This window comes from Carica papaya, chromosome 8, assembly GCF_054855325.1.
Source record: "Carica papaya isolate Zhongbai chromosome 8, ASM5485532v1, whole genome shotgun sequence".
Classification (NCBI taxonomy): Eukaryota; Viridiplantae; Streptophyta; class Magnoliopsida; order Brassicales; family Caricaceae; genus Carica; species Carica papaya.
The window spans coordinates 3,743,777-3,764,741 of record NC_142316.1 but is presented as its reverse complement, the minus strand read 5'-3'; the positions used below and the strand labels follow the sequence as shown (position 1 = coordinate 3,764,741).

General features: G+C 34.7%; 2 protein-coding genes across 5 annotated transcripts; one reads left to right on the top strand and one right to left on the bottom strand.

Annotated features, from left to right (window-relative positions):
* The first annotated feature begins 2,117 nt into the window (after positions 1-2,117).
* ATCS (Citrate synthase family protein) lies at positions 2,118-9,851 on the top strand. Of its 3 annotated transcripts, none has more exons than XM_022031994.2 (21): positions 2,118-2,270; positions 2,539-2,611; positions 2,693-2,755; positions 3,127-3,168; positions 3,461-3,526; positions 3,626-3,691; positions 3,816-3,929; positions 4,046-4,109; positions 4,327-4,409; positions 5,265-5,314; positions 5,388-5,465; positions 5,840-5,968; positions 6,107-6,149; positions 6,321-6,407; positions 7,595-7,696; positions 8,139-8,246; positions 8,341-8,391; positions 8,895-8,968; positions 9,079-9,130; positions 9,217-9,354; positions 9,474-9,851. In XM_022031994.2, the coding sequence occupies exons 2-20, from the start codon at positions 2,561-2,563 to the stop codon at positions 9,313-9,315; spliced, it is 1,422 nt and encodes a 473-aa protein (XP_021887686.2). In that variant the 5' UTR covers positions 2,118-2,270; positions 2,539-2,560; the 3' UTR covers positions 9,316-9,354; positions 9,474-9,851. The 3 variants fall into 3 exon arrangements, with proteins under 3 accessions (XP_021887686.2, XP_021887684.2, XP_021887685.2); XM_022031993.2 differs by adding an exon at positions 2,362-2,414 and having other exon boundaries at positions 2,135-2,270; positions 9,217-9,851; XM_022031992.2 differs by having other exon boundaries at positions 9,217-9,851.
* A 2,567-nt stretch (positions 9,852-12,418) lies between these two features.
* LOC110806999 (ecotropic viral integration site protein) lies at positions 12,419-14,598 on the bottom strand. Of its 2 annotated transcripts, XM_022032016.2 has the most exons (4): positions 14,444-14,591; positions 13,778-13,877; positions 13,219-13,326; positions 12,419-13,077 (listed from the first exon to the last, which is right to left on the bottom strand). In XM_022032016.2, the coding sequence occupies exons 2-4, from the start codon at positions 13,817-13,819 to the stop codon at positions 12,856-12,858; spliced, it is 372 nt and encodes a 123-aa protein (XP_021887708.1). In that variant the 5' UTR covers positions 13,820-13,877; positions 14,444-14,591; the 3' UTR covers positions 12,419-12,855. The 2 variants fall into 2 exon arrangements, with proteins under 2 accessions (XP_021887708.1, XP_021887707.1); XM_022032015.2 differs by lacking the exon at positions 13,778-13,877 and having other exon boundaries at positions 14,444-14,598.
* Positions 14,599-20,965: the final 6,367 nt, after the last annotated feature.

Below are 20,965 nucleotides of genomic sequence, written 5' to 3'. Positions count from 1 at the left end.
TGTTTTGCTCCAGTCAACCTGTAGAGAAGGATACGAACAACGGTAGAAAAATTACACATAACGGGAATCGGGAAAGGTCTTATTGGAGACGTTTTGTGAAATTCTCTACGGTGGGGCCGTCGGGCTTTGCCGGTGTTTTTGACGTATTAACCGATTTTTTTTGCTCCGATTTGGCCATGGGTGTGCTTAAAATTGAATTTCGAGCAAAAAGAAATTTTTTACCTTTTTTTGGCAGTCGGAAAAAACTCCGGTGCGGTGGCGAGTGGCGGTGGTGTCCTTCCGGCAGCCGGGTCTTCTTCTTCGGCGAGGGGGTCTCGTGGCTAGGATTAGGGTTTGGTGTGGATGAAGGTTATTTATATCTGTCCGCTTTTGATCTGGGCCGTCCATCGCGTTTGATCTCGACCGTCTGATCGTGATTAAATAGGAAGTGAATCTGAACCATTCATCGCGATCCACTCTGGACCGTATGATCGCGTTCAAATCTGACTGTCCGATCGCGTTTGGAGACGGAATGCATCTGGGCCGTCCGTTCGCGCGGGAATAGATCTGGGCCATTCGATCACGGGCACGTGGATCGCCTGCATGGCGCCGTGTCAGCGTCTATTGCCACGCGGCGCGTCCTGATTCGTTGGGCCTACTGACCGGGCATCTGACGTGGTGAAAATTCTCTAAATTGTATTTTGATCCCTGTTTTCTTATTTTTATTTCAAAAATACACCAAGAACCCAAATTTTTACCAATTTTTTTCAAAATTATTTTCAATTTAATTCTCCATCAATTTTACTTTATTTTTACTCTAAATTAAAATTAGAAAATTAAAAAAATTAAGAATTTATATTTATAATTAAATCCTAAATTACAAAAAAAATAATTTAAGGTATTCCAGAAAATTAATTTTTCTTAGGAGATAAGATAAATTTTTTTCCATATAATTAATGTGGTTCGCTTAGTTGTATTGGAATAAGAGATATTTTGTATACAAAATTATAACAAGACATTATATATATATATATATATATGTGTGTGTGTGTGTGTGTGTGGAACTAGAGAGGGTTTGGTGATTATAGCTCTCTAATTTAAGCTCTACACGTTATACATATTAGCACTAATATGCAATTATCATGAAGAAAATTGTAAATCAAATAATCTCCCAAAGAAGAGAAATATGAAAGAAAGAGAAGGAGAAGATGACATATATATGTGTGTGTGTGTGTATAAATATATATATTATTGATTTGCCCACAATTCATCACCTAAAATGTTTGACCATGATTTTTCAACTTTTATGTATTAATTATATTGTATAAAAAATTATCCTTTTATTTTAATAAAAATGTTAGGTTTTAATTTATCGTACGAATTTATATGTATAAATTATTATGCATAAAATACTATCAAATTAATTGAGTTCATTTAAAATGATATGATAATTTTAAAAATATTTTGAGTTTTAATGCATCAAATTAAAGTATAAATTTTTATGTGTATAAAGTAAAATATTATTTTTAATTCTGTGATGATCAAATTATGAATAATAAAAATTAAACCTATAAATATGCAATTACGATTTTCAAATTATACGTAAAATTTTCTATCATGACATCTTATTATTAAAAATAGAGAGAGCTAAAAAATTACATGATAATTTAAAAAATTAATTACATGACATGTTGTTCTCTTTCATTATAGATTTAATTACGCTTTCAGTTCATATATAGATATTTTTAATTTGATATTAACGTGTTAGTTTTATTTAAATTTAGTTTTTTAAATCTGTTTTATGACCTTCATGAAAAACTTAAAATTATTCATAATCATGTTGCAAATTTTGTTCAAGGCCCAAAATTTTTAGCTAATTTTTTTTTTCTTTTTTTGAGAAATCAGCAAAGAAAATTCAAATAGGTGAAAAAAATTATTTATTTTTGCTAAAATATATTAAAGAAAAATAAAAAAGCAATTAAAAAAATCATTTTTTTTATAATTAAATATGTCTTGGATTTTGACTATTTTGTAGCAAGTCAAAAGAATGGTGCCAATTTTTTGGCTTTGGCTTGTTAGTTGCCACTTGAATTGTTCTCGCCATGTGTCTAAACTCTATAAATTATTTAAATTATAAAATGAGTTTTACCCAAATAAATAAATAAATAACAAAGAAAAATATGCTTTCAAGTTAAATTATTTTCCTTTCCTAACCATTCTTCTCCTTCCAACTTCAACTCTCGCTCGCTCGTTTTTTCCTCTGCAGATTCGCTGTTATTCCTCTGATTTAGGTACAGCCCTTCTCTTCAATTCCCTTTCTCTTTCTCCTACACTGCAAAAAATCGTATTCTGACTTTTGTTCTACATTCACTCTTATAAAAGGGTCTCTTCTTTTTTGCTCATTGGCACAAACTTGAAAAAGTTCGTTCTTTCAGGTTTAATTTCAGATCAACTATCATATTTCCCCATCTTTCTTTCAAAAAAAAGAAAAAAGAAACCCTTTATGTTGGTTAGTTTTTCTTTGCGTTTCATGGACTGATTGTTGCGAAATGGTGGCAGTGTGATCTGAGTGAAGCTAGCAATGGTGTTCTTCAGGAGCGTAACTGCACTTTCTAGGCTGCGGTCTCGTGTTGTAAGTGATATTATCAGATTTGACGTTCATTTGATGGATGAATTCAATTTGGATTATTATTGACTAACAATTATGTTACAGACGCAGCAATCTAATATCAGCAATTCTGTGCGATGGCTTCAAATACAGAGCTCATCTGATCTTGTACTTTCTCTCCTTCTCTCTGTATTTAAGTATATGTTGTTTACACTGCCAAATATGTATTTTTTTTCTTTTAATCAATATTGCAGGAGCACTTCGTATTGGGTGCTAACCCTTTTATTTCTTTTAGCCCTTCCAATCTCTTGGCTGTGTAAGCGGGAATCGATCTCAAATATTTTTCTACTCACAGATATCTAATGCATTTGAGTTTAGATGAAACCAACATGCGTAAAAGTTTTATTATTTCAAAAAAAAAAAAAACGTGTAAAAGTTTTATATTTTACCGTCTCTGTTTATTCATCCTTTCATTTTCTCGGTTGTTGTTTTATATAGCTCATGCTAATCCTATTTTTTCTTTGGGTTTGGGAATGCAGGATCTTAAATCTCAGCTGAGGGAATTGATTCCAGAACAACAGGTTTGTTTAAATAGCTTTAATGAAATCACATTCCATTGGGATGATTGCATTTTGTGTTTAGGTTGCTTGAATGCTAAAATGAGGTTCTGCCTAAACTTTAATAGTAGGAATTAGTTTCTGGGAATGTTCAGTTCTAGTTTTCAATACTGTATTCTAACATGGGGTATTTTGCTACAATTTTGAAGCCTGTAATAACTTCTATTAAGTTCTAGAATCTTATCTTTCTTGCAATTCTTTTTCATCTCAAAAAGTTCTAGAAGTATATTTTCTCATTTTTTTTCTTTGGTTTCAGGACCGCTTGAAGAAAATTAAAGCAGAACATGGAAAAGTTCAACTCGGGAATATTACTGTTGATATGGTAACAGTATATAAGAATGCTTTATAATTTGGGTATATTTGACATGTAAACAAGTTTACTTACTTCTCATGGAAACATTTTTGTGCTATAACTGTCAAGGTGCTTGGTGGGATGAGAGGAATGACAGGGTTACTTTGGGAAACCTCATTACTTGACCCAGAGGAGGTACTAAGTGCAGGCTTAAACTTTTAGGCTTCACCTTGTATTGTTTTCAGTTTTTAAGTTTTTCGGAATGTGCAAGAAGTTTTACCAGGTGGAATTCTTATGTATGAGCTTCTGATTTCCTCAGGGAATTCGGTTCAGGGGTCTAACAATTCCTGAATGCCAAAAGTTATTGCCAGCTGCAAAGCCTGGCGGAGAGCCATTACCGGAAGGTCTTCTATGGCTTCTTTTGACTGGAAAGGTTGCTATCTTGGCATTGCAAAACTAGCATTAAATGATTTTTAAATAAAGTAGCAAAACAAAGTTTTCTTCAGTATTAGCTTATACTGTAGTCTTTTCTCCTTTTTTATATTATAGGTTCCAACAAAAGAACAGGTAGATGCATTATCTGCAGAACTACGCAGTCGTGCTGCAGTTCCAGGTTCAAACCCAATATTGATCTGTTAACTACTCATGCAATAGCTGGACATTTCAATAGTTATTCTTGTAATTTTTAGTGAGTTGACTTGGTATATCATTATACTGTTCTGGTTTTCTCTACTTGGCAGATTTAGATTACTCTCAATGAACATTCACACAATTTTGCATCATTAGCAATTGATTTTTGTTATCATTGACTTCTGGCTTTTTGATGCCAGATTATGTGTATAAGGCTATTGATGCTCTGCCGGTCACAGCTCACCCCATGACTCAGTTTGCAACTGGTGTTATGGCCCTCCAGGTTGATGACTGTTCTTGACATATTCTCTTGCTTACTGCCTTTGTGGTTCACTTTTTTTAATCTCGTTACTCCTTGTTATAGTCAATATGAAATCTGTCAGTGTGAGAGCTTGATGAATTGTGGAACTGGATCCATTAAGGATTTCGTGTTTGAGAATAATGTCGTTGACTTTAATTTTTTTACACCTTTCCCTCTAAATAAACCATGAATGTTAACGTAAACAGATAAGAACCTTTTAAATGGAACTGGATAAAATATTTCTGTGGTAAATAATAATAATCATGGCTTCCTTTCCATTTCTAAATTTTTAAGCTTTTGTTCTTTAATAAGTTTCTCACTGGGTAAATCATCTCACTTTGTGACTTATTACAATCCCCTCTGTTGGTCTGAGATTAGTTTTTTTGGTTTCTCTTTGGATTAATGCTCATAGTATTGTGTGTATGTGTGTAGCGGGAGAGGGGGGGGGGGGGGTTTGCGGAAAGGCTGGACTGTTATCTTGTGTTGGCTTCCCTTTTCTGCTTTTCTCCTTTGTTCTTATGGTTTTGAGGTTGCTACAGGAGGATCCTGTGTCCTCCTTTTTGTATTATTTTAGTTTCTCTTCCAAATAATGCTTCTTTTATATATATATATAGAACCATTGATCTTGGGAGGCTGTTGATGGAGGGAAACACCATTACTTGTGGAGCTTTTCAGATCTTTGCTATAACCTCATATTTTATTTGAATACAAATGATTTAGCAAAAGATATCAATTGGTAACTTTGATGTGACTTGCTAAGAAGGCCATACTTGCTCAACATTGTCTTGTTTCTGTAATCTGATGCAAGTAACTTAGTGTTCTTACTGCTGCCTTTAGGTCCAAAGTGAATTTCAGAAGGCATATGAGAAGGGGATTCATAAGTCAAAGTAAGCCTCTTAACATTTTCTGACTTCTCCTTATAATAGTTCTTCTAGCATTGTAACTTAATGTTAAATTCAGGTACTGGGAGCCTGCATATGAGGACTCTCTTAGTCTGATTGCTCGTGTACCAGTGGTAGCTGCATATGTTTATCGAAGGTCAGAGATAAAAAAATAACTCATCCATTCTTCAATTGTTGGCGCCATTGTATCTTTACAACTTCTCCAACTTATTGAACTTCTGCTTAGCTCTTGTTGACTGTTATATAGACATTTGAATTTATGAGTTACGGGGATATTTTTTGGTGTTCAATCAATTAGGGGCAATTTAATTTTTATCTACAAGGTTTAGGCCAGCTTGGACTATGCATGTGGCGTGATATTGTTTATAAACAGTCTCTTTCTCTCTCTGTGGTTTTGTGGTTGCTAGATTTTTGGAATTGAGATAGGCGCTAGTCTAATTTTCTTTAACAATATTTTTTGAGGATTTCTGAATCACAAGTTGAATTTACTCTTCCATTTTGTTTTTGAAGAATGTACAAGGATGGTAAAACAATTCCCACGGATGATTGTTTGGATTATGGTGGCAACTTTTCACACATGTTGGGATTTGATAGTCCTCAAATGCTAGAGCTCATGAGACTTTATGTCACTATCCATAGGTTTGTATATATTTTGCTCTTCTTAAGACCTGTAAGTAGTATTCTGATGTTATACTCAATGATTTAGCATTTTATTGTCACAATTTTGAGAATGCTCTCATATGACTCTGTCCATTGTGACCTTTCCCTTCATTGCAGTGATCATGAAGGTGGCAACGTTAGTGCTCACACTGGTCATCTCGTAAGTTCCCTTTTTCTTTGGTTCTTGGAAAGAGTATTGTGTTATCATTTTTAGCACGATTCTGATACTCAGATACTATTTCTGTGCAAGTCACTTATATTCTTGTCTCTTTTATGTTAATTTATAACTCATGTGTTCATGTATTCATTGTGATTAACTTGCTCGGTACAGGTGGGTAGCGCACTATCAGATCCGTATCTCTCATTTGCGGCTGCATTAAATGGTTTAGCAGGGCCACTTCATGGGTTGGCTAATCAGGTATTATATTCATTGCTATGCCAAATTTTGTTATTGATGTGCTTGATTTTGTTCCCTGGTGGTAGAATTCTGTTGTTAGGTACAATTATCATATTTTGATCCATTTATTCAACAATCAACTAGTTTTTCAAGCCACCAACATGTAATTGTTTATGGTATTGGACCTCTTTTAAGTCCGGACCACTTTATTGAACTACTTGTGTTAGTACTTATCATTATTGTTAAAAATTTTTGGTTCTTATTCATGGAGACAATTGTATGTTGCCGGATTGGGTGAATTAAGATTGTTTACTCATATGATGTTTTTGCTTAATAAGGTGTATTTAAGATTTTTGCTGATATGATGGTTTTTTTTGAGAAGTTAAATACATTCATGTTGAGGTTACTTGCAAATTCTATTTGATAAAGTTCATATATTTTTAAGAATTAGTTGGAGTCTGTTTCTTATTTACTAATAAGTGTTTGGTTCACACAACCTATTGCAGTAAATGCTCAAAAAACCTTTGTAAGTAATCATGCAGGGAATGTTATCCTTGGCTAGCAATTACTTCAGATATGCTTTACTGTTTGTTTGCTCTACTCTGGAGTTTGCTCTAGACTTGAGCTTAATTTGCTTGCTATTTTTGTTGGGTTTAGCCTTTACAATCTGAAAAACTCAAAGCCACCAATACTGAATCAAAGGTTCTTGCTATTTTTGTTGGGTTTAACCTTTACAATCTGAAAAACTCAAAGCCACCAATACTGAATCAAAGGTTGAAAACCATCAATATTGTCAATTTACAGAAATATCCCCCAGTAGAATTTATCTATAAATAAAAAACTAAAAATGATCCTAAAAAGAAAAACAAGTAATGTTGATATAAAGTCAATCAAGCTTATCAACATAAAAATACAGTGTCAGTAAAATCACCCAAATTTTCGGAGTCTGCTGTCAATCTAACCATCAATCTGTGATAGAGGAGTAATCTGCTGCGAAAATGTTCCTGATAAATGCGCATTCAGCATTTTGTGCAATGTTTGATTATAGAAGATAATGTATTAGCTCGCTTTCTTTTTGGTCATTGGGTCTTTGCTAAGCTTTGTTTTATGGTTCACTGCTGCTCTTGTATAACTATGATGGTGGTTTTTCTCTACAGACGTATAACTTCTTGCTTTGTGGTCTTTTTTTTTTTTTCAATGCTGTGCAGGAAGTTTTGCTTTGGATCAAATCTGTAGTAGATGAGTGTGGAGAGAACATAACCACTGAACAATTGAAAGACTATGTCTGGAAAACATTAAATGGTGGCAAGGTAATGACACACTCATGATCCTATAGTTGGTTTACAAAGAAGTTGCTGTTACATCAACTATGGATGCACATTCCTTGATGCTCTGTTAAACTTCACGCAAACATGTTGCTTCTTTTCTTTTGTGATCTAAATGTTCTTCTTTCCTGCTTTTAGAATTAATTAAAATTTTCCATAACCAGTAAACTAAATCATCTAAGGGATAAGGACAATTAGAAGGAAGTGAAAATATTCAGTTTTGCTATATTGTCATGATTTTAGGTGAGTTGATTTTTTGTAAAAATTTCAAAGTGCTATAAAATGCTTAAATGGGGCAAAGAGAACTGTATTATGGTGACTTGCTTGGGGTATTCAATTTTTTTGCTGCATTTGCAGTTTTCTTTTTGGTTGCTTAATAATCATTATTTCATTTGCTTCTCAAAGTAAGTTACTTCTCAAATGGCAGGTTGTTCCAGGATTTGGTCATGGAGTTTTGCGTAAAACAGACCCTAGATATACGTGTCAAAGGGAATTTGCTTTGAAGCATTTACCTGATGATCCGTTGTTCCAGCTGGTTGTAACTTATATCTTGATTACAGAACATTAATTGAGTGTGAGCTGTGTTTTATTCATTATTTCACGAGCTAATTTATTCCTCAACGTAACAGGTTTCTAAGCTGTATGAAGTGGTACCTCCTATCCTGACTGAGCTAGGCAAGGTAATCCTTTTTCTTTATCTTATGTTTCCTTTGGATGAAATTTTTGTTCGGAAGATTTAAAAAAGCTAACGTTTATACCTTCTAAGGCAGAGTTAGAAGACGGTTAACCACCGGATTTGAATCTGCGTCAAGCAGAACCCACATGGTTTCTAGTCATTTTGTCTGGACAAATATCTAGAAGAAACTAAGAAAAATATGGAGAAAATCAATATAAGCATGAGATTTCAATCACATAATGTTGCATTTAAGTTTTTGATGAAATCTGGAATCATGATTAAATGTTTTAATAAGTATTTAGGTGAAGGGTCAGTGAAACTGAGATAGGAACTTGTGTTCTGATGGACTCAGCTCTGCCATAATCCTGAACTAGTATATAGTCTGCTACATTGTCATTTTTATGTCGGTTTTTTGGAGCCAAAACCTTTTGTATTATATTTCTTCTAGAGATTTGGAATTGGATTCTGATTCTGTTTGCATTTGGTCTTTTTGGATGCTTATGAAAGGTTAAAAACCCCTGGCCCAATGTTGATGCTCACAGTGGGGTCCTGCTGAACCATTATGGTCTGACCGAAGCGAGGTATGAAGATGGTCTCTAAACAAGATGATGATCATTATTGAATTTTGGCTTGAATATTCTCTCAGTTCCCAGAAAGATAGTAAACATTCTTAAAAATTGTTGGTTTCCAGATACTACACTGTTCTTTTTGGTGTTTCAAGGAGCATCGGGATTTGCTCACAGGTTTGCTCTGCCATAAATTTTGATTTACTTTTGATCAATAACTGTTCCTTATAGTTAATCAATTTTTTCCCCTTCTGTTGGTTCAGCTGATATGGGATCGAGCTCTTGGATTACCACTAGAGAGGCCAAAAAGTGTCACAATGGAATGGCTTGAAAATCACTGCAAGAAGGCAACATCATATTAATCTTGGGGAGCAACAGTGCAGAAAATACTGAAGTCTGAGGTTTTGTTATGGATGTCGGCATCCTGTACACGATTTTTTAGTTCAGTAGAATCACTTGTAAGGCATTTAGACTACCTCCTTCGCTCACATGGAGTAATTTACTCCTTTTTCACCTACAGTTTTTGGAATTTTATTTAAAGCACATGCTGTTCCATGGGATAGACCGACATGAAGAACTCTTCGATGGAAAATACAAAGAGGCAATGAAATAACACAGGTAAGATCATTCAGAGATCATTCAGAGAATCAGCATGCATAATTTCTCATTTCAAATGGTAAAACTTTCAATAAAGAGGATTCGTGTTCTTGTGAGATGAGGGTGAATTTATGTAGGTATGCATAGAGGGTTTTGATAGCCTCATCTATTTGGTATATTACTTTAAAAATGTAAGTTCATATTTTGTTTGCTGCCATATTTTGCAACACTAAATTTAGTATGGTGGGATATAACTGTATTAACTTGGATTACATATAAATTGAAGAATATTTTAATTTCAGCTCAGTTATACCATTAGTATTTCTTAAGTACATTATCATAAAATTGAAACTATAAATAGAATTATTTTATCGAATCCCGTCTTTTGGGTAGTGTGAAATGAGATAAACAAAAGAGTTTTTTGACGGGTCGATAACGAGAGTAATTTTGATTTACTTAATAATAGATAGGTTTAAAAATTTGACACTTTATTACAGAATTATTATTTTTATTTAGTAAAGAATTTAGAAAATTTTATTAATATTTTAATAGATTCATAAATTTTTATACGTAGATTGACATCTTATTGGTGCTAATTTTAATATATATTTTACACGTTGTAGTTTTTTTTTTTTAAATAATAAAATATACATTTTGAGCAATATTAGAAACACTTTTAAAAATTTTGATGAAATTTATAAACTTAAAATTATTTAATTATATGAGAAATTTTTTATATATAAATTTTTATTATTTTTAATAAATTAATAATTAAGTGTAAATTTTTAAATAAATTCAATAATGATTTTATATTTATTTGAAGATGTAAATGTTCTGAAACTTTCCGAAGCTCTAAAAGCCCAGTCCATGTGTCAGCATCCATAACCAGTAGCTCTTCGCGATGAAACTTCAATGTCTACTACGGATGTGCAATCTTTATGTACTCTTGGGAGCTTGTTGTGCACTGAAGTTGTACAAATCCAGTTGCCTGTACTCTCTCTTCTCCCCCAACCAGAAACCGACGAAACAACGAAGATGACGTCTCTCTTTATTACTACTCCACAATCACCGCTGGTTCAAGGGTTTTTCCGTCCAGCAACTGCACCTAAACTTCACTTCTCTGTAGCTTCTCGTCTCGCTCCCCATGCCCCTCTTCTCCCCTTCAGTATAAGGTATTTTCTTTTTCGTTATGTTCGAGGAACGTAGCTTAATCTAGAATTACAAGGAATTTTAGCTATTAATGCGTGTGATTACTCATTTTCTTGAAAAAAAAATTATACGATATATCTTCGTCGAATCGCAGAGCATTGTAAGATTATTGTGTGTCGCTGCATTGTGTATTCACAGATTGCTTGCTGATTAGGTTATGGAAAAATGGGGATTACTGGTGTTAGGTAATCTTTATTTGGATCTGAGGCTAAATAATCATTTGCTTCAGAATTGAAGAGTCTCCTTTCATGTTGGCAAGCAAGATTGTAACTTGCTAATCATTCTATTTCAGTGAAACTGAACTTCAGAAACAACTTTCCTGAGGAATGGTGAAGTTTGGGGGTTGAAATTCAGGGTTTGGTTCAATTTTTAGTTTGAACTTTCTTTCGTTAGTCATCTTTTCAATGGGGAGGAAAACTGGTTTGGTCTTATGGGGATAATCTTTTGGCATATTTTTTTGTTGATTTTTTTTTTCGGGAGAAAAGAAGAACATCATTCAAAGAACTGTCTAGCCCAAACTGAACAAATAAGGCCTGACCTGGTAACTATAAAGAGTTTTACATAGTCTGAAAGTTTCTAAAGATGATCATGTTAGAACATTAGTCCTGACTATCAGGTTGGTTCTAACAGCGAAGCTTCTCTGGCCTCAAGTTTTCCATATTTGGAACTTGTTCAATATAACTAATGTTGGAACACCAAAAACTGCTGGATGGTATTTGTTGATTTATATCTCATGCATCCTACAGTCAAATTGTCATTTTAATTTGAGCATGATGAGTGGGGTTTTTCCTTCTGAACTTCATATGAATGATAGAAGTCGGTAATCAGGTCCCTTTGTTTTTCCGATAGATCGGTTGTCAAAATTAAAATTACAGGACTGTATGTTGAAAACAAACTCCTCATTATGTTTCATGGGAAAGAAAATGATCACTTATAGTGGAATAAAAATCCATGATTCAGTGAACAATTTGATTCTTTCATTTTGGTGGTAAATTGGTACAGATCTTAGAATGCTACTTCACAAATTTTCAGGTTTGTTACTCAATATATTTTGTAAATTCAGGTGCAAGCACATTGTAAAATTGCAACCAAAGTACAGATTGTTCAGAGTGTTGGCATCAAACTCAAATCCTTCTGGGGAAAAATTGGAAGAGAAATCAGATAATGATGCTGGCCAAGGCCCTCCTTTCCTTACTATTTTGGCTGGAGTACTTGTCTTCTTATTAATTTGCTGGATAGGTGGATCCATTATACTGTGGCTGCTTGGCCTTTTTGCTAAGTTGTTTCAATAAGAATTAGAGTTATTGTTGCATATATACTGAAGCATTCAGAAGTTGTTTATCAAAATGTTTACCTGCAGTTTCACTCTCATCTGATTTCTCAGTCTTGAATGCCTTGAAATCACAAAATCATTGCAACTGAAACATAGCATTCTCTCCTAAATTTCAGTATATTTTCATTGCTGGAAAATCGTTGCTGCTCCATTATTATACAATATATGGAACTGGTAGCATCTTCCAACGCATTTTAGTTCCTACCTAAACATCTTTTGGAATAAGGCAAAGCCTCCCCTGGTGCCTGAGATAATGCATTAGTAACTTCAATTGGTTGATGTTAGATGATTGATAACTTTGAATGGCAAATTATACACATATGAAATTATACAATCAGGGCACAAACTACTTGCCGATGGTTCCATTTGAAATCAGTAGATCACATATCCATACAGGCATGAAATTATACAACTGAGGGTAAAAAGTATTTTCCATGGAAAAACACGCATTGAGATGGGGATGCAGATCATAGGATTGTTGAAACTCCTAATCCATTCATCCAATCTCCATGAACGTATACATCAAGATACAGCTAATGAAAAGTGAAGCCTGTATGACCAACAATTTCTCACTTACTACTGAGCAGGCACATCAGGTCGTTTGCTTTCTATCAGTCTTTAATGAAAAATGAAAAAAAAAAAAAAAAGCAAAAAAGAGAGAAACCAACTTTGTTGGGTCACCAGTTTCGCTTTTTGCGAACTGATGACTGAAAAACCAAAAACAGCATCTATTATACTTTGAAGCATGGCATCCACAAAAATACTATTTGGCATTTTTTGGTTTAGCTTCAGCAATTTCATCCCCAAGTGATGCTGAAAAATTGCGTCTCTCATCAGCACTGGCAGTAATAACCGGCATCCACACATCAGAAGTATTACTCAGTAGCGATTGCACCTGAGGGTCTGCAGCCAGAGCTGATGATATCATCTCATCAACATGGTCTAATTTTGCAGATAATTTATCCAACTCCCTGGCTATTTCCATCTGAGGAGGCAGAAAAAACAGAAAAAAGCAGTGAAAATACATAGGAATAACACACACTAGAAGACAATAGTCACACAACAAGAGCTTTATACATTGATAAAAAAAGCTAACACCATGATCTTTTAATGAAACCAGTTATACCTCATCAAGATTTTGCGCAGACTTTGAAGGAACCTTTGTAACCTCCAATCCAAGGGCTTCAATTTTTGATCGCAATTCAACCTCTTCTTGTTTGGTCAACTCTTCGACCTATTGTAAAAAATCTAATGAGCAAAAGATGAACGGAAAGAATATTTAGAGAAGAGTCCAACAGCAATATTCTGGAACAACACTCTAAATGGATGTGCCACAAGAAAAAAACAAAATGCCATCTTAAAACTCATGCCACTCATTGTTTTGATATCCTAACGGTCCCCGTTGCTTCATTGTTCATTCTAGCCGATGAACTTCTTCCAGGAAATTTTGTGAAGACACCAGCATCAAGATCATTTTTCCATAGTAATAAGAAATCTATCATATACAAATACGACACAGCAAAAGAAACTCTCCTTTGCCTCATTATCCATTCTCATCAGCTGAATTTCTTCCGGAGAATTTGCGAAAACCCCAAAAATGAAGATCATTCATGCTAGCCAAAACGGATGTTTAGCCCTGATGGTTATATCCTTCCCTCTTCTTTCCAAGGGTAAGAGCTCTTTACCTGCTGGTGTGCAGCACTTACAGTACCAAAAAATCTCTTCATGCATAACAGGAAGCGCGCAATTTTCCTTTTCTTTCCACGCCCAACAAATAAAAGATGTCTTCATCAACAAAGAACCAGCAGTGGAAGTGCGGAATTAGTGACATTATTGAAGAACAAAACCTATATGCAGATACTTCACATGGTTTCCCAAGTGAATACAAGAAAAGTACATACTAGACATAATCTTCCCATAATTTACCCCAATAACTAAAGATTGCAGGGGAGTACACTCAATAACCGCTCAGAACACATGCTTAAGTTGACTAAAACTTAGAATAATCAATTGATCAATCAGAATCTTATGACCACACAGGCGTGCCCATAAAATACGATAGTGAACGAAGATATTACGAGAAATATGTGATTAATATAAATATAAATATAAATTGCAGTTACTTGCTGGTAAATTATGGTTCATCAGAAAAACAGAAAAGAATTCCAATATCCAGATAGTAAGTTTTATCTAATTGACGAATTGGGAGATTTCGACCACAACTATAAGCTAATTTGATCTATTGACGCCCAAAACAAACAGAGATTTAACAATAACCAAATCAAGGGATGTGAAGCGAGAAAAAGAGAATTAAAAGATAGAAAAAGAGAAAACGAAAGTCGAAAGGAAACCTGTTGGAGGAGACCGGAGAGAAGCTGGAAGAGCTGCGCGTCTGGTTTACCTTGTTCCGCCATTGAAAAACCTTTTCTTTCTTCTCCTCCGATTCTGTATATTTTATTCGTCTCTGGGCCTTTTATGCGTCTTATGCTCGCTTTTCAGTTTTGTGATTACTTAATGAGATTGATAAAGGCGCGCGTGTGTTCACGCCCTATATCTCTGAAGGTTTGTATTTTATTTATGATAAATTATTAAATTAATTTTTTAATTTAATATATGTATTATTTATTATAATTTTATTTATTTAAAATTTTATTTTTTAGAAAAAAATAAAATAATTAAATTATATTTGTATGTATTAAAAAGTAAATAAAAATTAATATTAACTAATTAATAAATTTTTGTTTATTTATTAACTCAATTATTGAGTAACAACTATTTTTTGAATTGTTTTTTGGAGCATCAAAACATGACTTAACTAATTTAGTATTTTCTGTTTATGAACAAAAGTGGACGTGTAGAACAAATAAAAAAATGTTAAAAATAATATTATAAATAACAAAACGTTAAGAATCAAATTGTAATAAATGTTAAAAATTAAATATTAATAATTTAATAATTTATTTTTTTTATTACAAAAAATAAAAAGTAACACGTCCTATTCAATGGTTATCTTTCTTTTTTTTTTTTAAATCAATTGTATTAATAAAGTATCTATATATAACATGTACTATAAAATATAAATAAATATAAAAAAAATTAAATTAAATATCCAAAATAGCATATGTAGAAGTAATTTCTCTATGTAGAAGTAGTTTGTAACACCCCGAACTCGGGATTTAGGTTCGGGATGACAAAATTTATATTAATAATAATTTTGAAATTTTTAATTTTTTAGAATTTTTGAAGAAATATGTATTTTGAATGTATTTAAAAATAATTTTAAAAGAGATGGGTCAAACTGAAAATAAGAAATGATCTATTTGAAATGAAATTTTGAAAATTGGGGCCAAAGTGCAAAAATAAAAAAATTGGACACGTAGGTCGACCACGTCAGCAGCACTAGCAATCGTCGTGCGCCGCATGGCAAACACGTCAGTATGCGTTCCACACGAGAGGCCACGCGAGCAATCCACGTGCTAATCGATCCGACGATCTGAATTTACTCCTGCGTGCATGAACGACCCACGTGTTTTCAATCAAACGACTCTGATTTGCTTCCCAAATAGGTGAGATTTAATAGTCGAGATTGGCCCACGCGGGCCTGAACGAACGGCCCAGATCGAACACGAAGAGGTATTTAAACCTCTCTATGTGGACTCCCCAAAACCCTAACCGCTAGAGATTGCCGGAGAAGAAGAAGAGAGGCAGCCAGAAAGTGAACCAATCACTAGAGAAGAAGACGGACTACCATCGCCGCCCCACCGGAGATCCAAACCGATACCGGTAAGTGAATTTTTCTCCCATCCGTTCTGTTTTTCCATTGTAAACCACACAAAACCCTTATCAACGTTGGAAAACCAAAGGGAAAGCCAGAAATAGAGGGTGGAGCTCGGCTAAGCTATTGCACTTGAAACTAGAAAACCCCTTCGGTGAGCCCGAATCTTTTTTCCGTTTCATTCCGTTTCTTGACCCTACGCTATTTAACACATTTGCAGTGCAGAAAAACCGAAGGAATGATGCGACTGCAAGGAAGAAGTAGCGGAGCCACCACACCAAAAAGCTAGAACGGCCGGTAAGTTTCAGTTCTCCTCCTTTTTCCACCAACATAGGCCACCTGAACTCGAATTGTGCAAGTTTTCACCCAAAATCAGCCAAAACTAGCATGACCGAGAGGAAGAGCCGCCGTAGACAGTAGAACCAGCTGTCGTGCTGGAAAACTAAACCAAGAAATTCGACCCCTTCTTGGCCTTTTTTTACTTATTTCTATGATATTTGATGTATGTTTTGGTTTTCGCAGAAAAAACCCAAGAAATTCGAAAACTAGGAACCACCAGGAAACGTAGTAAAAAAGGCAATGTTCTGGACACCAACCTGAGGTAAGAATCCCTCACCCTTTCTCTCGTTACAGTTAAATTAAAGTTATATAAATAATAAATGAAAAATTATAAATGTTAGCAACCCTTTGATTAATTAAATGTGTCACCGATGGAGCCAGTAACCAGTCAGTGTGTAATTGTCTCTAGCTCATCTGTGTTGTCTATTTATTGTTATATTGCTTTGATTGCCTACTATTACTTCGTGTACTTTAATTTATTAATTTTAATTGATTTTCTTGTTTATTTAGTTTACTCAACTGTTTCCATCCTTATCTGTTAATTTAATTTGAAATAAGTGTCTTACTTACGTTTTCTTGCATCATTGGGTCTTAATTTATATAACCCATTAAATGATCGTTCTATTTTTCTGTAATTATGAAATGTGAGTGTTGCACGTATTTGGTGACTAGATGGTAATAAGTACTTGTATGTGTATGCAACGTTGTTAAAAATTAAAGAGATTTACTGGGTGTCATAGAAAAAAATGGACAGACCTGATACATAGGGTAAACCCTGTCGTAGACGTTATCCTCAGTCGGACGGAGCTGAGGAATCCCATACTGAAAGGGGTTGGAAATTGTTTATTTATGCTCATTACCAGATATGGTATTGAAGCGGTGGTATGTTTGACGCCCATTACCGGACGGGGTATGGGGATGGCTGGTTGATTAATAAAATGGATACTTGGTCCACGTGTAGTGGGAATCCCGATGGATCCCCAGCGACACCGGTAAGTAAATAAAAAAAGTAAAGATTGATTACTGTTGGTTTTTAAAATGTTTAATATGAATTACTATTCTAGTTCTTTCTTTTATAGATGACATATGAGAACTTAAATGAATTTACTTAAGAAAGAAAATAAGCTCCATTGGTTGTTTTGCTATTTTTACAAACATTTGATTTTCCGTATCGATGATAAAGTGTTGATATTCTTACTAAGGTAGTATAACTCAACCCTTTATTATAAACCATTTCATATCATGAAGACCAAGATTCGGATCCTGAACAGTAAAAAAATTAGTAAAAAGGTTACCTCCCATTTTTCTAGTGGTACAACTGAGGTTGATCACATAAGTTTTTCAGATTACATTTTTATTTCTTTTATGTTTTTTAAAGGGCATTCATGTAGTCCTATTGGGCATTTCAATTAAACTGTTGAAAAAACGTAACTCCAAATTTTAAATTGCTTTCGCAAAACTAATAAATTTCAATATTATTTATTTAATTATTTTTTGGTTTTTACAGTTAATATCAGAGCCACGTTTCTCGGAACTATTCATTGCACATAAGGTTAGAATAATTTAATAAAACTTTAATCTTAAACCTTTGTTGTGAAATATAGGTATAAGGATATGAGGAGAAGAATGCCCTTATTAAATAGAGTAGGCCGGGAGGAATCGTTTCAAGAGGATGTAAATTGGCTTTTCGAGATGCTGGAGAGGTTCATCTCTACCCAACAGATCAGAGAGGAGAGGAGGGAGTTGTCTGATCCCCCTCTACCACTACCACAGTATGAGCCACCTCTACACCAAGAGAATCCAATGCCTCCATGGTACAATCCTGCTCCTTCACCGTGTCATCTGTTACCGCCACAATACAATTTGGTGCCTCCACCATACAATTAGGTGTTGCCATAGGGCCACCCGATCCCTCCCTAATATAATTCAGTTCCCCTTCAACAGGACCCAGCTCCATTCGTGATGGACCCAGACTATGTCGAGAGGTACAAAAGACTTAATCCATCTATTTTTGTAGGGACATCCACTTTTGAATAAGCTGAATACTGGTTAGCAAAGACAGAAAAGACCTTCGCAACTCTTAGAGTAGTTTCCAAATATAAGGTTATCCTTGCCACTTACATGCTTGTGGGTGAGGCAGAGCGTTGGTGGCAACCAAAACAAGCTACTCTACCCACTCCGGTCACTTGGGAACAGTTCCTGATACCCTTCAATATTGAGTACCTTCCAAAATACCTCTAACATCTGAAAGAGATGAAGTTTGCACACTTGGTCTAGGGAGATTTGTCAACATCAGAGTATGCTCAAAAATTTCTGCAGTTAGGCCGATATTCTCCAGAGAGCATGACAGATGAAGGCATAAAGGCAATAAGGTTTGAGTGGGGTCTCCGTCCTGAAATTAGATAATAATTGTATGTGTTCGAGCTCAGTACTTACTCAGCAGTTTTGGCTAAGGCACAGTTGATAAAAAGGAACCTCCGCATTTTTTTCCTAGCAGTGGGCAACTCCAGACCCTCGATTCCATATTGCAGACCAACACTTACTGTATTGAATCAGTAGAACAAGAGACCAAGACCCAAAACTCAAGCTCCTTCTCAGGCCTCGGTAACAGGATGCAGTAAGTTGCCAGCACTGTGGCAAGGATCATAGAGACCGACCTTATTATCGCCTCAACAACACCTGCAGCATATGTGGGAGTACCCAGCACTACGCAAGAGAATGTCAACGAAATCAAAATCAAGCAAGACCTACAGTCCATGACAGAGTCTATACACTCACTCAGTAGGGTGTTGAAGCAAACCTAAACGTAATACATGATACGTACACTATCTGCAACTACCTTACACGTATTTTAATTGATACTGGTGCATCATATTCTTTTGTTTCATATGTTTTTACTCAAAATTTAAATATATTACCTGAAAATCTTGATTCTGTACTATTGTGTCTACACCTAGGAACGAGACACTACAGGAAAATGTTATATACAAAGCTTATATAATAGAAATAGCATGTAGAAAATTGAGCGTAGATCTGATAGCACTTGATATGAGAGATTTTGATATAATTCTGGGAATGAACTGGTTAGCAGCATATCATGCCACTGTGTACTATTTTCATAAGAAGCTTGTATTCAACATTCTTAACAAAGAGTTTTTCACAAATTAATAAAAATTTTATATATTATTCACACGTGGTAACTGCATTGTTTATCAAATGTCGTTAACTCAGCTATTCTTTTCTACGTTAGACAAACCTAAGAAAGAGATTTGTATTCAAGATATTCCTATTGTCTGAGATTTTCTTGACGTATTCCCTGATGAACTATCAGGACTGCCAGTAGATCGAGAAGCGAGTTTGCCATAGACCTTCAGCCTAACACCTAGCCCATCTCAGTTACCTTATATTGAATGAGTCGTGTCGAGATGGAAGAACTAAGAAAACATATCAAAGAGTTGCAAGATAATGAGTTCATCCGATATAACATATCCCCTTGAAGTGCCAGAGTCACGTTCGCAAGGAAAAGTGATGAGTCTTTGATGTTATGTATTGACTACAAAAAACTGAATAGGATCACAATCAAGAACAAGTACCCCTTCTCAAAGATTGATAATCTTTTCGACTAATTACAGGGTATTTAAAGTTTCTCCAAAATTGACTTACATTCAGGATACCATCAGGTAAAGATCAAGGTAGAAGATATCCCTAAAATGACCTTTAGAACCCAATATGAGCACTATGAGTTCTTAGTCATGTCATTCGGGTTAACTAATGCACCTGCGATGTTTGTGGATTATATGAACAGGATTTTCGAACTATTCTTGAATTAGTTCGTCATAGTATTCATTGATGATATCCTGATTTATTCGAAGAGCAGAGAAGAACACCCTCAGCATCTGACTCAAGTCTTACAAGTTCTTAGGAAAAAGAAACTGTATGCAAAATTGAGTAAGTGTGAGTTTTGGCTTGAGCAAACTTTCTTCATGAGACATATAATATCAAAAGATGAAGTGTTAGTGAATCCCAATAAGATTGATGTAGTGATGGATTGGAAGCAGTTGACTTTGGTTAAGGAAGCTCAAAACTTTTTGGGTATGACAAATTATTACCATAGGTTTGTAAAAGGATCTTCAAGCATAGCCACCTCCCTGACACGACTTACGAAAAAAATATCAAGTTTGAGTAGAATAAGGAATGTGAAAGGAGCTTTATAGAACTTAAGGAATGACTAACTACCGCGCTAATCTTGGCTCTACTGAATGGAATAGATGGATATACAGTATACAATGACGTATCTTACTAAGGACTGGGTTGTGTTCTGATGCAGTACGGTAAGGTTATAACTTATGGGTCTAGACAGTTGAAAACTCATGAAAAAAATTACTCCATCCATGACTTGAAACTTACCGCCACTATCCACACCTTGAAGATCTGGCGTCATTACTTATATGGGAAAACATTTGAAATTTATATAGACCATAGAGTTTAAAGCATATATTCACCCAGAAGGATTTTAATATGCGTTAGAGAAGTTAGATAAAGCTCCTCAAAGATTACGATTGTAAGATATTGTATCACTCGGACAATGGTAATGTGGTAGCCGACGCCCTCAGCAGGAAGAACTCAGGTATGTTAACTCACATAATGGTTTTTGAGTGCAGGATGATAAAGGCTATGCAGCAGATACAGCTCCAATATTTAAAAAGGGTCATATGCCTGCCCCACCTACCAGTCCAACCTGAATTAATCTAGAGAATAA